A 15,682-nucleotide genomic window follows, 5' to 3' on the forward strand; every position below is an offset into this window, starting at 1 on the left:
CAGGCAGGCATGATGACTCATGGCCATAAACCCAGCCCTTATGTGGACAGGGGAGAGGATCAGGAGTTCAGTGCAAAATGGGACTACACAAGAACTTGTCTCAAAAACAAGCAAACAACAACTCAAATGTTGAGAGACCTTGGAGGGACTGAGGCAAGATTAGTTTTCTCTGTGGTAGAAATTAGGCTACAGGTTAAGCAAGAGACTCCACAGCAACAATACGGCTCTCTTCTTGACAGGGGAAAGGGACTTTTCAACATGATTAAGTGGAAATGAAAAGAGAAGGCAGGAAGTTGGTGCCCAGAAAGAAATGAAAGTATTAAAACGTATTCTAACAGAAAAGAGGAAGAAAAGAAGGCTTGGAATTAGATGGTAAGCAAAGTCTGCCTTGTGGGTGCTGGCATCAGAATAAAGCCCAACTATGAAAAGCTCATCAGGCTGAGAGCCACCTTGTCCTTGCCGGTGTTTGGTATAAAGTAGAATGAGGCATCTCCAGTATCCACCTCTGAGCATAATTACCAAAGGCACTGTTATGGGTGGGAAAGTGGTGAATTGAGTCACATGACACATGGAAGCAGGGTTACTTGATGGACATATGCCCACATTATTAACAGTATTGAAGTTGGTGGACACATGAATGCAGTCTTCTGGGTTTGGTGGCAGTTTCATGTAAGTAACTCCTAATGATTATTAAAAAATACAAACCCGCCGGGCGGTGGTGGCGCACGCCTTTAATCCCAGCACTTGGGAGGCAGAGGCAGTCGGATTTCTGAGTTCAAGGCCAGCCTGGTCTACAGGGTGAGTTCTAGGATAGCCAGGGCTACACAGAGAAACCCTGTCTCGAAAAAACAAACAAACAAACAAATTACAAACCTATCCTGAGCACATTGAGTCAGCTGAAGCAGAAGCTTGTAGCAGATACCACAGAAGCCAGCCTCACAAAAGAGCTGTCTCCTGGGGACTGTGGCAGGTTAGGTTCAGCACTGCCCCACTCCTGCTGTGGAACACTGACTCCATTCTACCCTGCTGTGTGGCTCCCTGTTAGACTCTCAGTGCACAGAGGCCAGCAGGGCAGCGTGGGCCCAAATGCCTGAGAAGTACAGAAACAAAGAAAATTTGACTCTAGTTGGGGTTGAGAAAGATACCCTGCTAGCCAGCAACTAAGTTCCCAGTCAGTCTCCTACGGTAAAAGCCTTTGTTTCTATATTTCTGTTCTGAGAGAGAGAGAGGGAGAGGGAGAGGGAGAGGGAGAGAGAGAGAGAGAGAGAGAGAGAGAGAGAGAGAGAGAGAATTTCTGTGAGAGAGAGAATTTCTGTGGGGTTTGCACACATGAGTGCAGTGATCTCTGAGTCCAGAAGGGGGAGTCAGATCCTGTGGTGCTGGAGTTACAGGTGGTTGTGAGCTGCCTCATGTGGATGCTGAGCGCTAAACCTTGGGTTCTCTGTAAAAGCAGTCTGAGCTGTCTTCAGACTCCAGGTTTCTGTACCTTATACTCAACTCATCTTTTATGTAAACCCCATTGCATCTTGTTTTAGTTTTGCCATTAGGTGTTACTCAGTTCTTTCTGTACTCCTGCCCTTGTCCTAACTAAAGGTCTTCGGGTCTTTAGTATCTCCCACTTCTGTTGTCAGCATGCGCCTCTGCAACTGTCCACATTCCTGCTCAGGCACTAGTGTTTGCAGTGGGCAGGTGTTGCTTCCACACAGAGACAGAGGTGCTCAGGCCTGTCAGAGTGCTCAGGGAGGCACAAGCCCATCGATCATCTCAAGAACAACCATCCCGCACTGCTTCTGCTGAGCCTCTCCTTCATCCTCTCTGAGTGTCCATCTCCACATCCTTTGGCTCTAGCAGGGATGGTCCTACTGTATGGGGGCATTATTTTGATAGGAGATGTATGATGTGAAACATCTCATGTAATAAAGACAACAGGTGCATTGGAAATTAAAACTGCCATGAGTGTAGCAGTGTTCTTCCTTCAACTCACCTCATGGCAGACTAGACGCCTTGCTGAGTGGATACCTCCCAAAAAGCAGGGCAGTGGTGGTCAGCCACCCTATACTCTCCTCAAGTGGTGTTCTCCAGGCTTTCCTGTGTCTGTCACAGCAAGGTGAATGGAGGGAACTCTGGACTGTGCCCCTCTGGTCACTCAAATCCTTATAGGCCTACCTGGAGGTGGGCTCATCCTTCCTCCAATGGCAGACAAACCATCTTGTAATATCTGCCTTTAAGAGTCCATTTGATGAACAAAATGTCTTCCATGTAGTCTAAAAACAAACATAACAAAATAAAAAACAAAAACATGACTGTGTTGCAATCTTCAAAAAAAAAAAAAAGAAACAGACTTCTCCATACCGACCACAGGGCTACCTAGACCCTGCAGGGCATCCAGATGTTTCTATAGTGAGAGGAACTATGACTGATATAGCTGCAGGAATTTTTTTTTCCTGAAAATTGCTTTTCTTACCTATTTCTGTCTTTATAGGAATTCAGAAATAGGCTTGGGAATCATCTGAATTCAACTTCAGACACCTGTCCTGCGACTCAACATGATTCGGCATATTCCAGAATGGCGCTGCAGATGTCGCAGTACGACTGTGCTCTGAAGGTGGCTACAGGCCTGGCTCTCGTCGCTCTCCTTTTGCATTTCTGGCCAGAGTCTATCTATTCTTACAATGTAACTAAGTAAAGTGTCCATAAGGAGTAAGTTTCTAATTAGAGCCATCAACAAACAGGAGAGCAACAACCCCAGTTCACAAGAGACAATCATGTGAACTGGACACACTGCTTTGTCTGGATACCTTCTTAATGCGCTCACACTGAGCTGAGCCATTCGACCTCAGACCAGATCACAGCTTCTGAACATGCCTTCCTCATCAAACTCCCTTTGACTTCTTCTTAACAACCAATGCAAGTGGTTGTGTGGTTGTTCTTTTTTTTTTTTCTTTTTTTTTTTTTTTTAGCTCCAGTCATTAAGCCCCAGCCTAAGTGCACAGTGGCTCTGCCCATCCATCCGTGGCTCTGGCCATCCTGTCCTTGTGTGGAAGAACATTAGCCCTTAAACATTCTCCAGGCTGTGTTTGGAGTCCCCATGCTACAAACATTTTTTTTTTTACAGCAGATGTGTTCCTAAAAAGTTTATATAGAAATCTATTTTGAGAACTTGGACCCAAGTCCACCACTTAAAGGACTCTTCCTGGTGTTCTAGAAAATGTGAGGATTCCATGCCTGTGGCACCCACAAACTTTCAAACAAACCGTGATCCTTTCCTGACACACCAGCCAGACATGCTACATTTATTATTTTGACCCAACACCATCAGCAGTCTTTACTAACTAAATGACTTCTTTCACAATAAACAGAATTGGTGCAATAAGAGAACGCTGTGTTTACTGGCCTTTAAATGAGTTATTTGGATTGGGTAGGTAAAGGAAAACCAAGTAAGTGCTTTTAGATACCATAGGAATATTTTCATCTCTAGACCCATCCCCTGTCAGCTCTTCCTTACATGCATCTCCTAAAGAGCCCATCCCAAAATATGATGTCATTAGTTGGAGAAAATGCACATATGCAAATATGCACACATGAACACTCATTACTGACATGAATCTCCTGACCCTGCCATGTGCTTCTAGAAGGAACTTGCATTGTACTGAGGGAAGCTGCCAGCCCGGCCCTGACTACTACTGTTTGCTTTGTCTTTTCTTTTGTCTTTGTCTTTTTTTTTTTAATTTGGTCAAAGTCTATGCTTATGATGCAATTAAATGAAGCATCTGTAAGAAAGGTAAGGAAGGAATCTGTAAGGAAGGTTTCTTATTAAAACCTTCAATGAAAGGGAGAGCAACCGGCCGGTTCTCAAAGGGCAACCAGAGATCAGGGCTGGGGAAGTAGGTTAGTGGGTAAAGTGCTTGCCATGCAAGTATAAAAACCTGAGTCCAGATTTCAGAACCCACAGGAAACCAGATGTGAGATTGCATGCATCTGTAATCCCAACTCCCATGGCAGTATGGAAGGCAGAGGCAGGAGAATTCCCAGAATTCCACAGGCCAGCCAACCTCCTATGTGCATCAGAAAACAAGAGACCCTGTTTCAAGCATGGTAGAAGGCAAGGACTACCACCTGAGGTTGTCCTCTGGCCTTCATACACATGCTTGAAATGTGTGCATAGACATCATGTACACTGAGATAAAAACTGTAAATATCTGCCTGTGTCCTCTGAGCACTGCAGAGGGACTTGGGAGCATGCCTCAGTGGTCACAGTAATCAGGACATGTAGCAACAGGGCAAGAGCCTGCCACTGACTGCCTTTCTTGAGCAGGCATAGCCATTGCTTTGTGGATAAACAGTGCACTCCAGGGCGGTGCTTCTTTAATAATAACCCAGCAAACATCAGAACACTTTTCCAAACCTAGAGCCACAGTATGTGGGGCAGAAGAATTTTCCACCTATGGCTTGTTGGAGGCACTCCTTACTTCCATTTCTCACCCCTGTCTCTTCCTCCCTCATCCTCATCCCCTTCTCTCCTCTCCAGCCCTCTGCTTCCCTCTCTTCTAGCCTTCCTCCATTTTTCCTGCCTGTGAGAGAAGGACACACACACAGTTGTCCAACAGCCCCACTGACCCAGTAACAACCTTCAAAGGCTGGTTCCTCTGTTCAGGACTCTCCACAACTGTGACTCTGGTGTGCTCTTTGGTCCACAGAAGGAGCAGCCATGCCCAGTAGTAGAGAACTGTCACACACAATGTCCATCACTCTGTTGGTGACTAGCTTGCACAGGGGATAGCAATGACCTGGAAATCTAGTTTGCTCCTTTTTGTTACCTCCTGCTGGAGGAGGGGAGGAGAGAAGACTGTCTCATTCTACATTTGAGTCATGAGAGGGTGTGGAAACACAGTTCTTGGGGACAGGTCTGAGTGTGGCTAAAGCAGGTGTGGCTTTCAGTGGCACTGAGTCCTCTCCATCTTGCCTCTCTCCTGTCCAGTGCGGCTCCAACTGCGTTTCCTTTGAAGCCAAGCATGTCTGCATGTGGGTTTTGTTTTTTTTTTTATCAGTGAATATACGTGCAGAAGTGCTGTCTGTGCAACTGGGTTAAAAACTAACTGGTGTATAGTTGCTCTTCCCACCATTGTGGTGAAGGTAGGCTTTTGTGGCTAAATGAAAGTTTTTTCATCCTGGGTCCATACCAGAGCTCCTGCCAGATCCAGCTACATGTACTTCATCAAGAAGTGTATAAGTCTTAAGGCTGTGTCCATCATGACCTGACTCATACCAACAGTCTGCCCAGATAGGACATGACTTGTGGGTTGTATCTCTCCTCTTTTAACAGAGAAAACTTCATGTAAGCAATTTTAACTGGGAAGGATTTCCACAAAGTGAGTTACCTTTTAAGCCAGCACCTGGAGGCCACTCAGATAACCTCCCACCCATTAACTCCACCACAGAAAGCACAACCACCATCCATCTCTCTAACACTGACCATTGAAGGCATTTGTATAAATACAAACTTTTTCATGTCTACCTTCTTTTGCTCAACATTGTGAAATCCATTCCATCTGTCACATGTAGCAGTGACTTGTTGACATTTATTGTGGAATAGTATTCTATCCAAAAATACCTTGTGTTTACCCATTCTATATTTGTTTCTGACCTGTTGCATTTTGAGACATGCTACTCTAAAGATGGCTTGACACAAAGGAGTAAGAGTGTGCTGAGTGTATACTAAGGAGTGGATTTAGCCCACTACAGCATTTATCGTAGCCACTGAGCGGTTTGTACCTGTTCCCAACCCACAAGCAGGTGGTGGGAAGCTGGCCATTCTCCTGTATTCTCTCATTTGACGTTTGAGGTCTTCACCAGGCCCCTCCATGCCATCTGCTTGCAGTGGGACCTAGCCCTATTGCAATAATAAGGATTTGGATAGCCACTCACTATCATGATGTGCTAGACAGGAAGTACATTTTATCAGTGCTATTCAGTTCTGAAGAAACAAATCAAGATAGGTATTAATACCACCTAACTGAAAAGAAAGAACTCACAGACTGCCTTGCCCAAGAGCACAGAGCTACTAAGAGAAGAGGTGCAACTGGAACACAGTTCAAATACAAATCCTCTGCACTAGTACTGGGCCATCCTGTGCCCTCACCTCATCTGTGACCTCGACTTGACCTGTGCTAATGTATGTGTATCCAGGACTGACCATGCTTGGGTCTTAGATGAGCTTAGCGTCGATTCTGTGACATCCTACTCCAGAACTTAGAGTACACATTGGATTAGTTGTGGAGATTTGTTTTCTTTACTCCTCTTCTCCCTTCATCTTAGTCCCTGCTTTGCCAGACATGAAATGGCCCACCTGGGAATGTAAAGATTTAGTCAAGCCTGTGCTCTATGTTGGGAAAATGTGTGAAGAGATGTCCAGCACCCCTGCTCTGTCTGGTGAGTTCACCCCAGCCAGAGTTCCCTTGTGCATGCAGTGCCATGGAGGGAAAGTTCAAATTACAAGTGAAATTTGAAGAGATTGAAGATAAAACAAATAGTTTAAAATGAAGAATGGGAGGAGACAAAGGAAAGTGAGGGCAGGAGAAAAGGGGAAAAGATGATCTTCAGGCCTGAGCAGAGGTGAAATTGTAATGTGAGAGGTCTCTCAGTGGGCTTGTCTGGAGAAACCATTCCAAATCACTGCAGGCATATCTGAATCAGATGCAATATAATAGAAATGAATATGCATATCAAGAAGGCTCGCTTGATTTCCAGAGCACCCTAGGAATCTCAGGGAGCTGACAAAAGTGCCTCAGGTATTCTCAGGTTCTTGAAGGAAACAGCATTTATCAAATGCCATGCAAACTGCAGGCTCACAACAATTCCATCTTGGGGCCAGCAAGATGGTTCAGCAAGTAAAGACATTTGCCACCAAGCCAGAGAACTTGAGTTTGATCTCCAGGACTCATGGATAAGGAGCAACCCAACTCTCCAAAGTCATTTTCTGACCTCCACACATGCAGTGTGCTACACACAACACACACACATACATACATATTTTAAAAAATTCCATTTTAACACTAACTTTTGATGATACTATATCTTTGTAAGAGCTGATTTTTGTTCACTGATGTGATTAAAAGCAAATATTAAATGAGAATAAAGGCAGAGAAAGAAGGAAAGGCACACAGGGCCTGCTTCAATGCTGAAGGTGTGGTGTTCTGGCCAGCAGATGCACACCTCCAGTGCTAAGTCAAGGGATGACTTTTTTCTTCCACTGTGATGATTTTAACATAAAGTAAATATTTTGTTTATGGTACAAACAAACCAAAACAACCCCCCAAAAAAAAACCAAACCAAACAACAACAACCAAACAGGGTCTATGTACATAGCTCTGGATGTCCTAGAATTCAAAGATCTACCTGCCTCTGTCTCCCAAGTGTTGGGATTTAAGGACTTGTGCTATTATGCTCAGCCAGGAATACACTTGTTCTTAGCCTACAATACAGTTTGACTTATAGGGTGTTAAAGCTATAAAGGATGACACGGGTCCCTGTGGTTCTCAGTACACATATAAGGCAAATAATATAAAGAAAAAGCATAAGAGATCACCATCAGCAAACCTTGGGTTTAACCACACCACTTTCTTTCTTTGAGTATGTTATATAAAATTGAAAACACTTTTTATTGAAGGGTGTTGAGACATATATTGCAGGGTATTGTATATATAAATACTATGTCCTTAAGTAGATATGATTGTACATTCATTAACTCCCAGGACACAGGAGATAGATGAAGCCTGATCTCTAGCCAGAACTACACAGGGAGACCTTGTCTAAAATAAAAATACAGAATGTCTTTACATATATCAGTTCCTCTCTTCACATAACATTAGCCATTGTAGAGGGAAAAAATAGTTGGTGCTCTAAAGGAAATATGAGATAGTTTATTCCGAGTCTAATTGGATTGACTTTAGAATGAGAACAGATACAGATGGTCCCAAATGACATGCACCACCGTGGAAGTGGCTTCTGTGAAATTTTATAGTTTCAGACTAAAAGGTAGCACTAAATTATTGTTTTTAACAAATAGCTTTTCAACAGACTGGTAGGGATAGCAGATAGGCAAGGTTTAGAAAAATGGAAATTTCTGCTATAACCTGGTGATGTTCTTAAGGATGATTAATGGGGGCTGATTTTCAAGTTCTTACGGAGTCTCATATAAGGACAGTAATAAGGAGACCAAAGGTAGCCCATCAGTCGTCTCTCCAGCATGGGTAGAGCAGGCAGAACATCAGAGAATGTCACATCATTTAGGGGTGAAACCCAATTTTATAAGTAAAGTCAGTTTTGGATTCTGATGCCAACACATGAGGACTCAAAAGAATTATATGGGGAATAAAAAGAGCCCTGCCTCGAGGGACTTTGGGTCTGATTCTAACAAATTCAGCAAAGGAAGGGAAATTCAAAGAAAATGGATTGCAGCTGCATTTCAAGAGATCAAATTAATGCATAAGTTCAAGGGCAGATTTGAAAGGCTGATCTAAGATCAAGGAGGAGACTTTCTGTGGCCAAAGATGAAAAGGGCAGCTAGATTAAAAGAGAGGCCTGGTAAGCCATGCCCAATGCCCCTCCCCACCCCCCAACTCGTGGGCAGGAGAAGGCAGAGTCAGTGACTTGTTCTATCTTCCCAGCACTGCTTCCTAGAGTTCTAACTCTACAAACACCCCAAGGGGCAAAAAGGTGAAGTGCAGGAATGGAGCTCTATTTGCCTAGCTTCTGAGCAGCTAAAGCCACCAGTCCTGAAGAGACACGTACAAGAAGAAAACAGCAGAGGAAGGGACTTCCTTGTGCCAAAATGAAGGAAATGTGCAGTCCAGAAAAGCCTGCTTACAGGAATTTCAGCTTTCAGTATCTAATCTGCCATTAGACAGCCAACGCATCATAACTATGTATGGACTGCTTCCAGAGAGAGCCATAAAGCCTGTGGCTTTTAACAGACCTAAGGTCTTCCAAATAGGAAGCACACTGTTTACTGAGGACATTTTAAGTTTTGAGCACACATATAACATACTATGCTCATAATAGATACACAATTCATAATTTCAATTACACACCTAACTTTGGAGTTAAGTGTTATTTCACTCAAAAAGGCATTCTGATGACAATCTCAGCCCTGAAAGTCATTCCTGCACTACCTCAAGGAGAGGAAATAGTATATGCTTGCACAATAATTTATTTTAAAATAGCAAGAAATAATAGAAACAACTGGCAGATGAAGCTTCATTTTGTACTCTACATGTAGCTGAGGAACTCTGGGAAATTCTTCCCAGAGCTTAGAGCTGTTGAGAAGATGCTTTGCAGCAAGACTTTCTTCCTTTAATACTAGACTTCCCTAAGCAGCAAAACAGGAGCATTATACTGCAATGAAAAATTCAAGGCAGAGTAGCTACCCAAAGGAACTTGATACCAGAGTCAGGTAAAGCCATGATGAGAAAAGATATTTACCAATCAGATTCCTTATGAATATATAGATGGCAAGGTTATCAACATAAATATTAACATACTGAACTCAGCAGCTTATTAAAAGGAGGATTTACATTAGTGATGACTAAATGGAATTTATCCTAGAAACTTAAGGGTGGCTCAACGTAAGGAAAATTAACATACTACATCATGACAAGAATAAAAAGTAAGGAACATATGGTCATCTCAGTCGACACAGAAAAGGCATTTGATAAAATTGAACAGCCTCACATGATGAACACATAAGAAATAGAGAACAGACTTTTTTGGCTGGGGCAGATACAGAGTTGGCCTGCTCCTGTGACGATACTGAATCCTGAGCCATCCTAGAGGAGCCACTGCACTCAGAGCAGCAGAGGAGCCACTGCACTAAAACCAGCAGACACCGAGCTGGTTTGCACTTGGGAGACATCGTATCCTGAGCCATCCTAGAGGAACCACTGCACCCAGAGCAGAAGGATTTCCAGATCCAAGAGGTGGCCTGAGTCCCAGGAGTTCTTCCACCCAGGAGATTAGGATCATAAGACCACAGAGACATCTGGACTCTGAGGAGCTCTGCCACAAGCAAGATAACCGGAAATACAGACTCCAGTCTTACACAGAGAGGGCAGGTAACACTAGAGTTAACCAGATGGCGAAAGGCAAGCGCAAGAACATAAGCAACAGAAACCAAAGTTACTTGGCATCATCAGTACCCAGTTCTCCCAATATAGCAAGCCCTAGACACCCCATCACACCGGAAAAGCAGGATTCAGAATTAAAATCACTTCTCATGATGATAATAGAGGATTTTAAGAAGGACATAAGTAACTCCCTTAAAGAAATACAGGCGAGTACAAGTAAACAGGTAGAAGCCCTTAAAGAGGAATCACAGAAATCCCTTAAAGAACTGCAAGAAAACACAAAGAAGGAATTGAACAAAAACATTCAGGATCTGAAAATGGAAATAGAAACAATAAAGAAATCTCAAAGGGAGACAACCATGGAGATAGAAAACCTAAGAAAGAGATCAGGAGTCATAGACGCAAGCATCACCAACCGAATACAAGAGATAGAAGAGAGAATCTCAAGTGCAGAAGATACCATGGAAAATATTGACACAGTTGTCAATGAAAATGCAAAATGCAAAAAACTCCTAACCCAAAACATCCAGGAAATCCAGGACACAATGAGAAGATCAAACCTAAGGATAATAGACATAGATGAGAATGAAGATTCCCAACTTAAAGGGCCAGTAAATATCTTCAACAAAATTATTGAGGAAAACTTCCCTAACCTAAAGAACAAGATGCCCATAAACATACAAGAAGCCTACAGAACACCAAATAGACTAGACCAGAAAAGAAATACCTCCCATCACATAATAATCAAAACATCAAATGTACAAAACAAAGAAAAAATACTAAAAGCAGTAAGGGAAAAAGTCAAGTAACATATAAATGTAGACCTATAAGAATTACACCAGATTTCTCACCAGAGACTATAAAAGCCAGAAGATCCTGGACTGCCATCATACAGACCCTAAGAGAACACAATTGCCAGCCCAGATTACTATACCTAGCAAAACTCTCAATGACTATAGATGGTGAAACCAAGATATTCCATGACAAAACCAAATTTGCACAATATCTTCCCACAAACCCAGCACTTCAAAGGATAATTGATGGAAAACGCCAACACAAGGAGGGAAACTACAACCTAGAAAAAGCAAAGAAGTAAACTTCCAACAACCCCAAAAGAAGATAGCTATACAAACATAATTCTACCTCTAATAACAAAAATAACAGGAAGCCACAATCATTTTTCCTTAATATCTCTTAACATCAATGGACTCAATTCCCCAATAAAAAGACACAGACTATCAGACTGGATACACAAACAGGACCCAGAATTTTGCTGCATACAAGAAATGCACCTCAGTAACAAAGACAGACACTACCTCAGAATAAAAGGATGGAAAACAATTTTCCAAGCCAATGGTCCCAAGAAACAAGCTGGAGTAGCCATTCTAATATCAAATAAAATCGACTTTCATCCAAAATTAATCAAAAAAGATAAGGAAGGACACTTCATATTCATCAAAGGAAAAATCTACCAAGGTGAACTCTCAATTCTGAACATCTATGCTCCAAATGCAAGGGCACCTACATGCATAAAAGAAACTTTACTAAAGCTCAAAACACACATTACACCTCACACGATAATAGTGGGGGATTTCAACACCCCACTCTCAGCAATGGACAGATCATGGAAACAGAAACTAAACTAAGACACTTTGAAATTAACAGAAGTTATGAACCAAATGGACTTAACAGACATCTATAGAACATTTCATCCTAAAACAAAAGAATATATCTTTTTCTCAGCACCTCATGGTACCTTCTCCAAAATAGACCATATAATTGGTCACAAAACAGGCCTCTACCGATACAAAAAGATGGAAATAATCCCATGCATCTTATTAGATCACCACAGACTAAGACTGATCTTTAATAATGACAAAACCAATGGAAAACCCACATGCACATGGAAACTGAACAACTCTACTCAATGATGACTTGCTCAAGGAAGAAATAAAGAAATTAAAGACTTTTTAGAATTCAATGAAAATGAGGACACATCATACTAAAACTTGTGGGACTCCATGAAGGCAGTGCTAAGAGGAAAACTCATAGCTCAAAGTGCCTACAAAAAGAAACTGGAGAGAGCACACACTAACAACTTGACTGCACAACTAAAAGCTCTAGAACAAAAAGAAGCAAATGCACCCAAGAGGAGTAGAAGGCAGGAAATAATCAAACTCAAGGCTGAAATCAACCAAATAGAAACAGAAAGAACAATACAAAATATCAACAAAACCAGGAGCTGGTTCTTTGAGAAAATCAACAAGATAGATAAACTGTTAGCCAGATTAACCAGAAGGCACAGAGACAGTATCGAAATTAATAAAATCAGAACTGAAAACGGAGACATAACAACAGAAACTGAAGAAATTCAAAAAATCATCAGATCCTACTACAAAGGCCTATACTCAACAAAACTGAAAAACCTGGATGAAATGGACAACTTCCTAGACAGATACCAGGTACCAAAGTTAAATCAGGAGCAGATAAACCATCTAAACAGTCCCATAACTCCTAAGGAAATAGCAGCAGTCATTAAAAGTCTCCCCACCAAAAAAAGCCCAGGACCAGATGGTTTTAGTGCAGAATTCTTTCAGACCTTCAAGGAAGACCTAATACCAATTCTCTTCAAACTATTCCACAAAATAGAAACAGAAGGAACACTACCCAATTCATTCTATGAAGCTACAATTACACTCATACCCAAATCCCACAAAGACCTGACAAAGAAAGAGAACTTCAGACCAATCTCCCTTATGAACATCGATGCAAAAATACTCAATAAAATTCTAGCAAACCGAATCCAAGAACACATCAAAACAATCATCCATCATGATCAAGTAGATTTTATCCCAGGAATGCAGGGATGGTTCAATATTCGGAAATCTATCAATGTAATCCACTATATAAACAGACTCAAAGAAAAAACCACATGATCATATCACTAGATGCTGAGAAAGCATTTGACAAAATTCAACATCCCTTCATGATAAAAGTCTTGGAAAGATCAGGAATTCAAGGCCCCTACCTAAACATAGTAAAAGCAATTTACAGCAAACCAGTAGCCAACATCAATCAAACTAAATGGAGAGAAACTTAAAGCAATCTCACTAAGATCAGGGACTAGACAAGGCTACCCACTCTCTCCCTACCTATTCAATATAGTACTGGAAGTCCTAGCCAGAGCAATTAGACAACAAAAAGAAGTCAAAGGGATACAAATAGGAAAGGAAGAAGTCAAAATCTCACTATTTGCAGATGATATGATTGTATACTTAAGTGACCCCAAACTTCCACCAGAGAACTCCTAATCCTGATAAACAACTTCAGCAAAGTGGCTGGTTATAAAATCAACTCAAACAAATCAGTAGCCTTCCTCTACATGAAAGATAAACAGACTGAAAAAGAAATTAGGGAAATGACACCCTTCACAATAGTCGCAAATAATATAAAATACCTTCGTATGAATCTAACCAAGCAAGTGAAAGACCTGTATGACAAGAACTTCAAGTCCCTGAAGAAAGAAATTGAAGAAGATCTCAGAAGATGGAAAGATCTCCCATGCTCATGGATTGGCAGGATTAATATAATAAAAATGGCCATCTTGCCAAAGGCAATCTACAGATTCAATGCAATTCCCATTAAAATCCCAACTCAATTCTTCACAGTGTTAGAAAAGGAAATTCTCAAATTCATTTGAAATAACAAAAAACCCAGGATAGTGAAAACTATTCTCAACAATAAAAGAACTTCTGGAGAAATCACCATCCCTGACCTCAAGCTGTACTACAGAGCAATAGTTATAAAAAAATACATGGTATTGGTACAGAGACAGGCAGGAAGATCAATGGAATAGAATTGAAGACCCAGAAATGAACCCACACACCTATGGACACTTGATCTTTGACAAAGGAGCTAAAACTGTCCAGTGGAAAAAGGACAGCATTTTCAACAAATGGTGCTGGTTCAACTGGAGGACAACATGTAAAAGAATGAAAATTGATCCATTCTTATCCCCTTGTACAAAGCTCAAGTCTAAGTGGATAAAGGACCTCCATATAAAATCAGATACACTGAAACTAATAGAAGAGAAAGTGGGAAAGAGCCTCGAATACTTGGGCACAGGGGCAAAGTTCCTGAACAGAACACCAATGGCATATGCTCTAAGAACAAGAATTGACAAATGGGACTTCATAAAATTGCAAAGTTTCTGTAAGGCAAAGGACACTGTCAATAGGACAAAACGACAACGAACAAATTAGGAAAAGATCTTTACCAATCCTATATCTGATAGAGGGCTAATATCCAATATATACAAAGAACTCAAAAAATTAGACTCCAGACAACCAAATAACCCTATTAAAAATGGGGTATAGAGCTTAACAAAGAATTTTCAACTGAGGAAACTCAAATGGCCAAGAAGCACCTAAAGAAATGTTCAATATCCTTAGTCGTCAGGGAAATGCAAATCAAAACAACCCTGAGATTCCATCTCACACCAGTCAGAATGGCTAAAATTAAAAACTCAGGTGATAGTAGGTGCTGGCGAGGGTGTGGAGAAAGAGGAACACTCCTCCATTGTTGGTGGGACTGCAAGATGGTGCAACCACTTTGGAAATCAGTCTGGCAGTTCCTCAGAAAATTGGACATAGCATTACCTGAGGATCCAGCTATACCACTCCTAGGCATATACCCAGAAGATGCTCAAACATATAACAAGGACATATGTTCAACTATGTTCATAGCAGCCTTATTTATAATAGCCAGGAGCTGGAAAGAACCCAGATGTCCTTCAACTGAGGAATGGATTCAAAAAATGTGGTACATTTACACAATGGCGTATTACTCAGCTATTAAAAACAATGAATTCGAGAATTTCCTAGGTAAATGAATGGAACTAGAAATTATCATCATGAGTGAGGTAAGCCAATCACAAAAGAATACACATGGTATTCACTCACTGATTATTGGATGTTAGCCCAGAATCTTGAAATGCCCAAGATGCAACTCACAGGCCACATGAAGCTCATAAAGAAAGAAGACCAAGTGGGGGTGATTCGGTCCTTCTTAGAAGGAGCAACAAAATACTCAAGGGAGCAAATATGGAGACAAAGTGAGGGACAGAAACTGAAGGAGGGGCCGTCTGAAGACCATTCCACCTGAGTATCCATCCCATGTGCAGTCACCAAAGGTAGATGCTGATGTGGGAGTCAGGAAGTGCATGCTGATAAGAGCCTGATATGGATGTCTCCTCAGAGGTCTGCAAGAGTCTGACAAATTCAGAGACAGATGCTCACAACTAGCCATTGAACTGATCATGGGGTTCCCAATGGAGGAGTTAGAGTGAAGACCATTGGAGCTGAAAGGGTTTGTGGCCCCATGAGGAGAGCAACAATAACAACCAACCACAGCTCCCAGGGTCTAAACCACCAGCCTGGGAGCACATAGAGAGGGATCCATGGCTTCAGCTGTATATGTAAGATCGGAGGGCCCTGCTGGGCATAGGTTGGAGAAGAGATCCTTGGCCTCATGAAGGCTGGATGCCCCAGGGGGTGGGAATT

The 15,682-nt window shown here is 41.8% G+C and overlaps 1 protein-coding gene across 1 annotated transcript in view; it reads left to right on the forward strand.

Annotated features, from left to right (window-relative positions):
* The window catches only part of Cdkal1 (CDK5 regulatory subunit associated protein 1 like 1), a 528,588-nt gene extending 525,210 nt beyond the window's left edge, over positions 1-3,378 (forward strand). The window contains exon 16 of the mRNA XM_028775689.1: positions 2,483-3,378. Within this exon, the coding sequence (XP_028631522.1) occupies positions 2,483-2,686 (204 nt within the window). The 3' untranslated portion in view covers positions 2,687-3,378. The remainder of the gene's footprint in view (positions 1-2,482) is intronic.
* Positions 3,379-15,682: the final 12,304 nt, after the last annotated feature.

The sequence above is a fragment of the Grammomys surdaster genome, unplaced genomic scaffold, assembly GCF_004785775.1.
Source record: "Grammomys surdaster isolate TR1022 unplaced genomic scaffold, NIH_TR_1.0 258, whole genome shotgun sequence".
NCBI lineage: Eukaryota > Metazoa > Chordata > Mammalia > Rodentia > Muridae > Grammomys > Grammomys surdaster.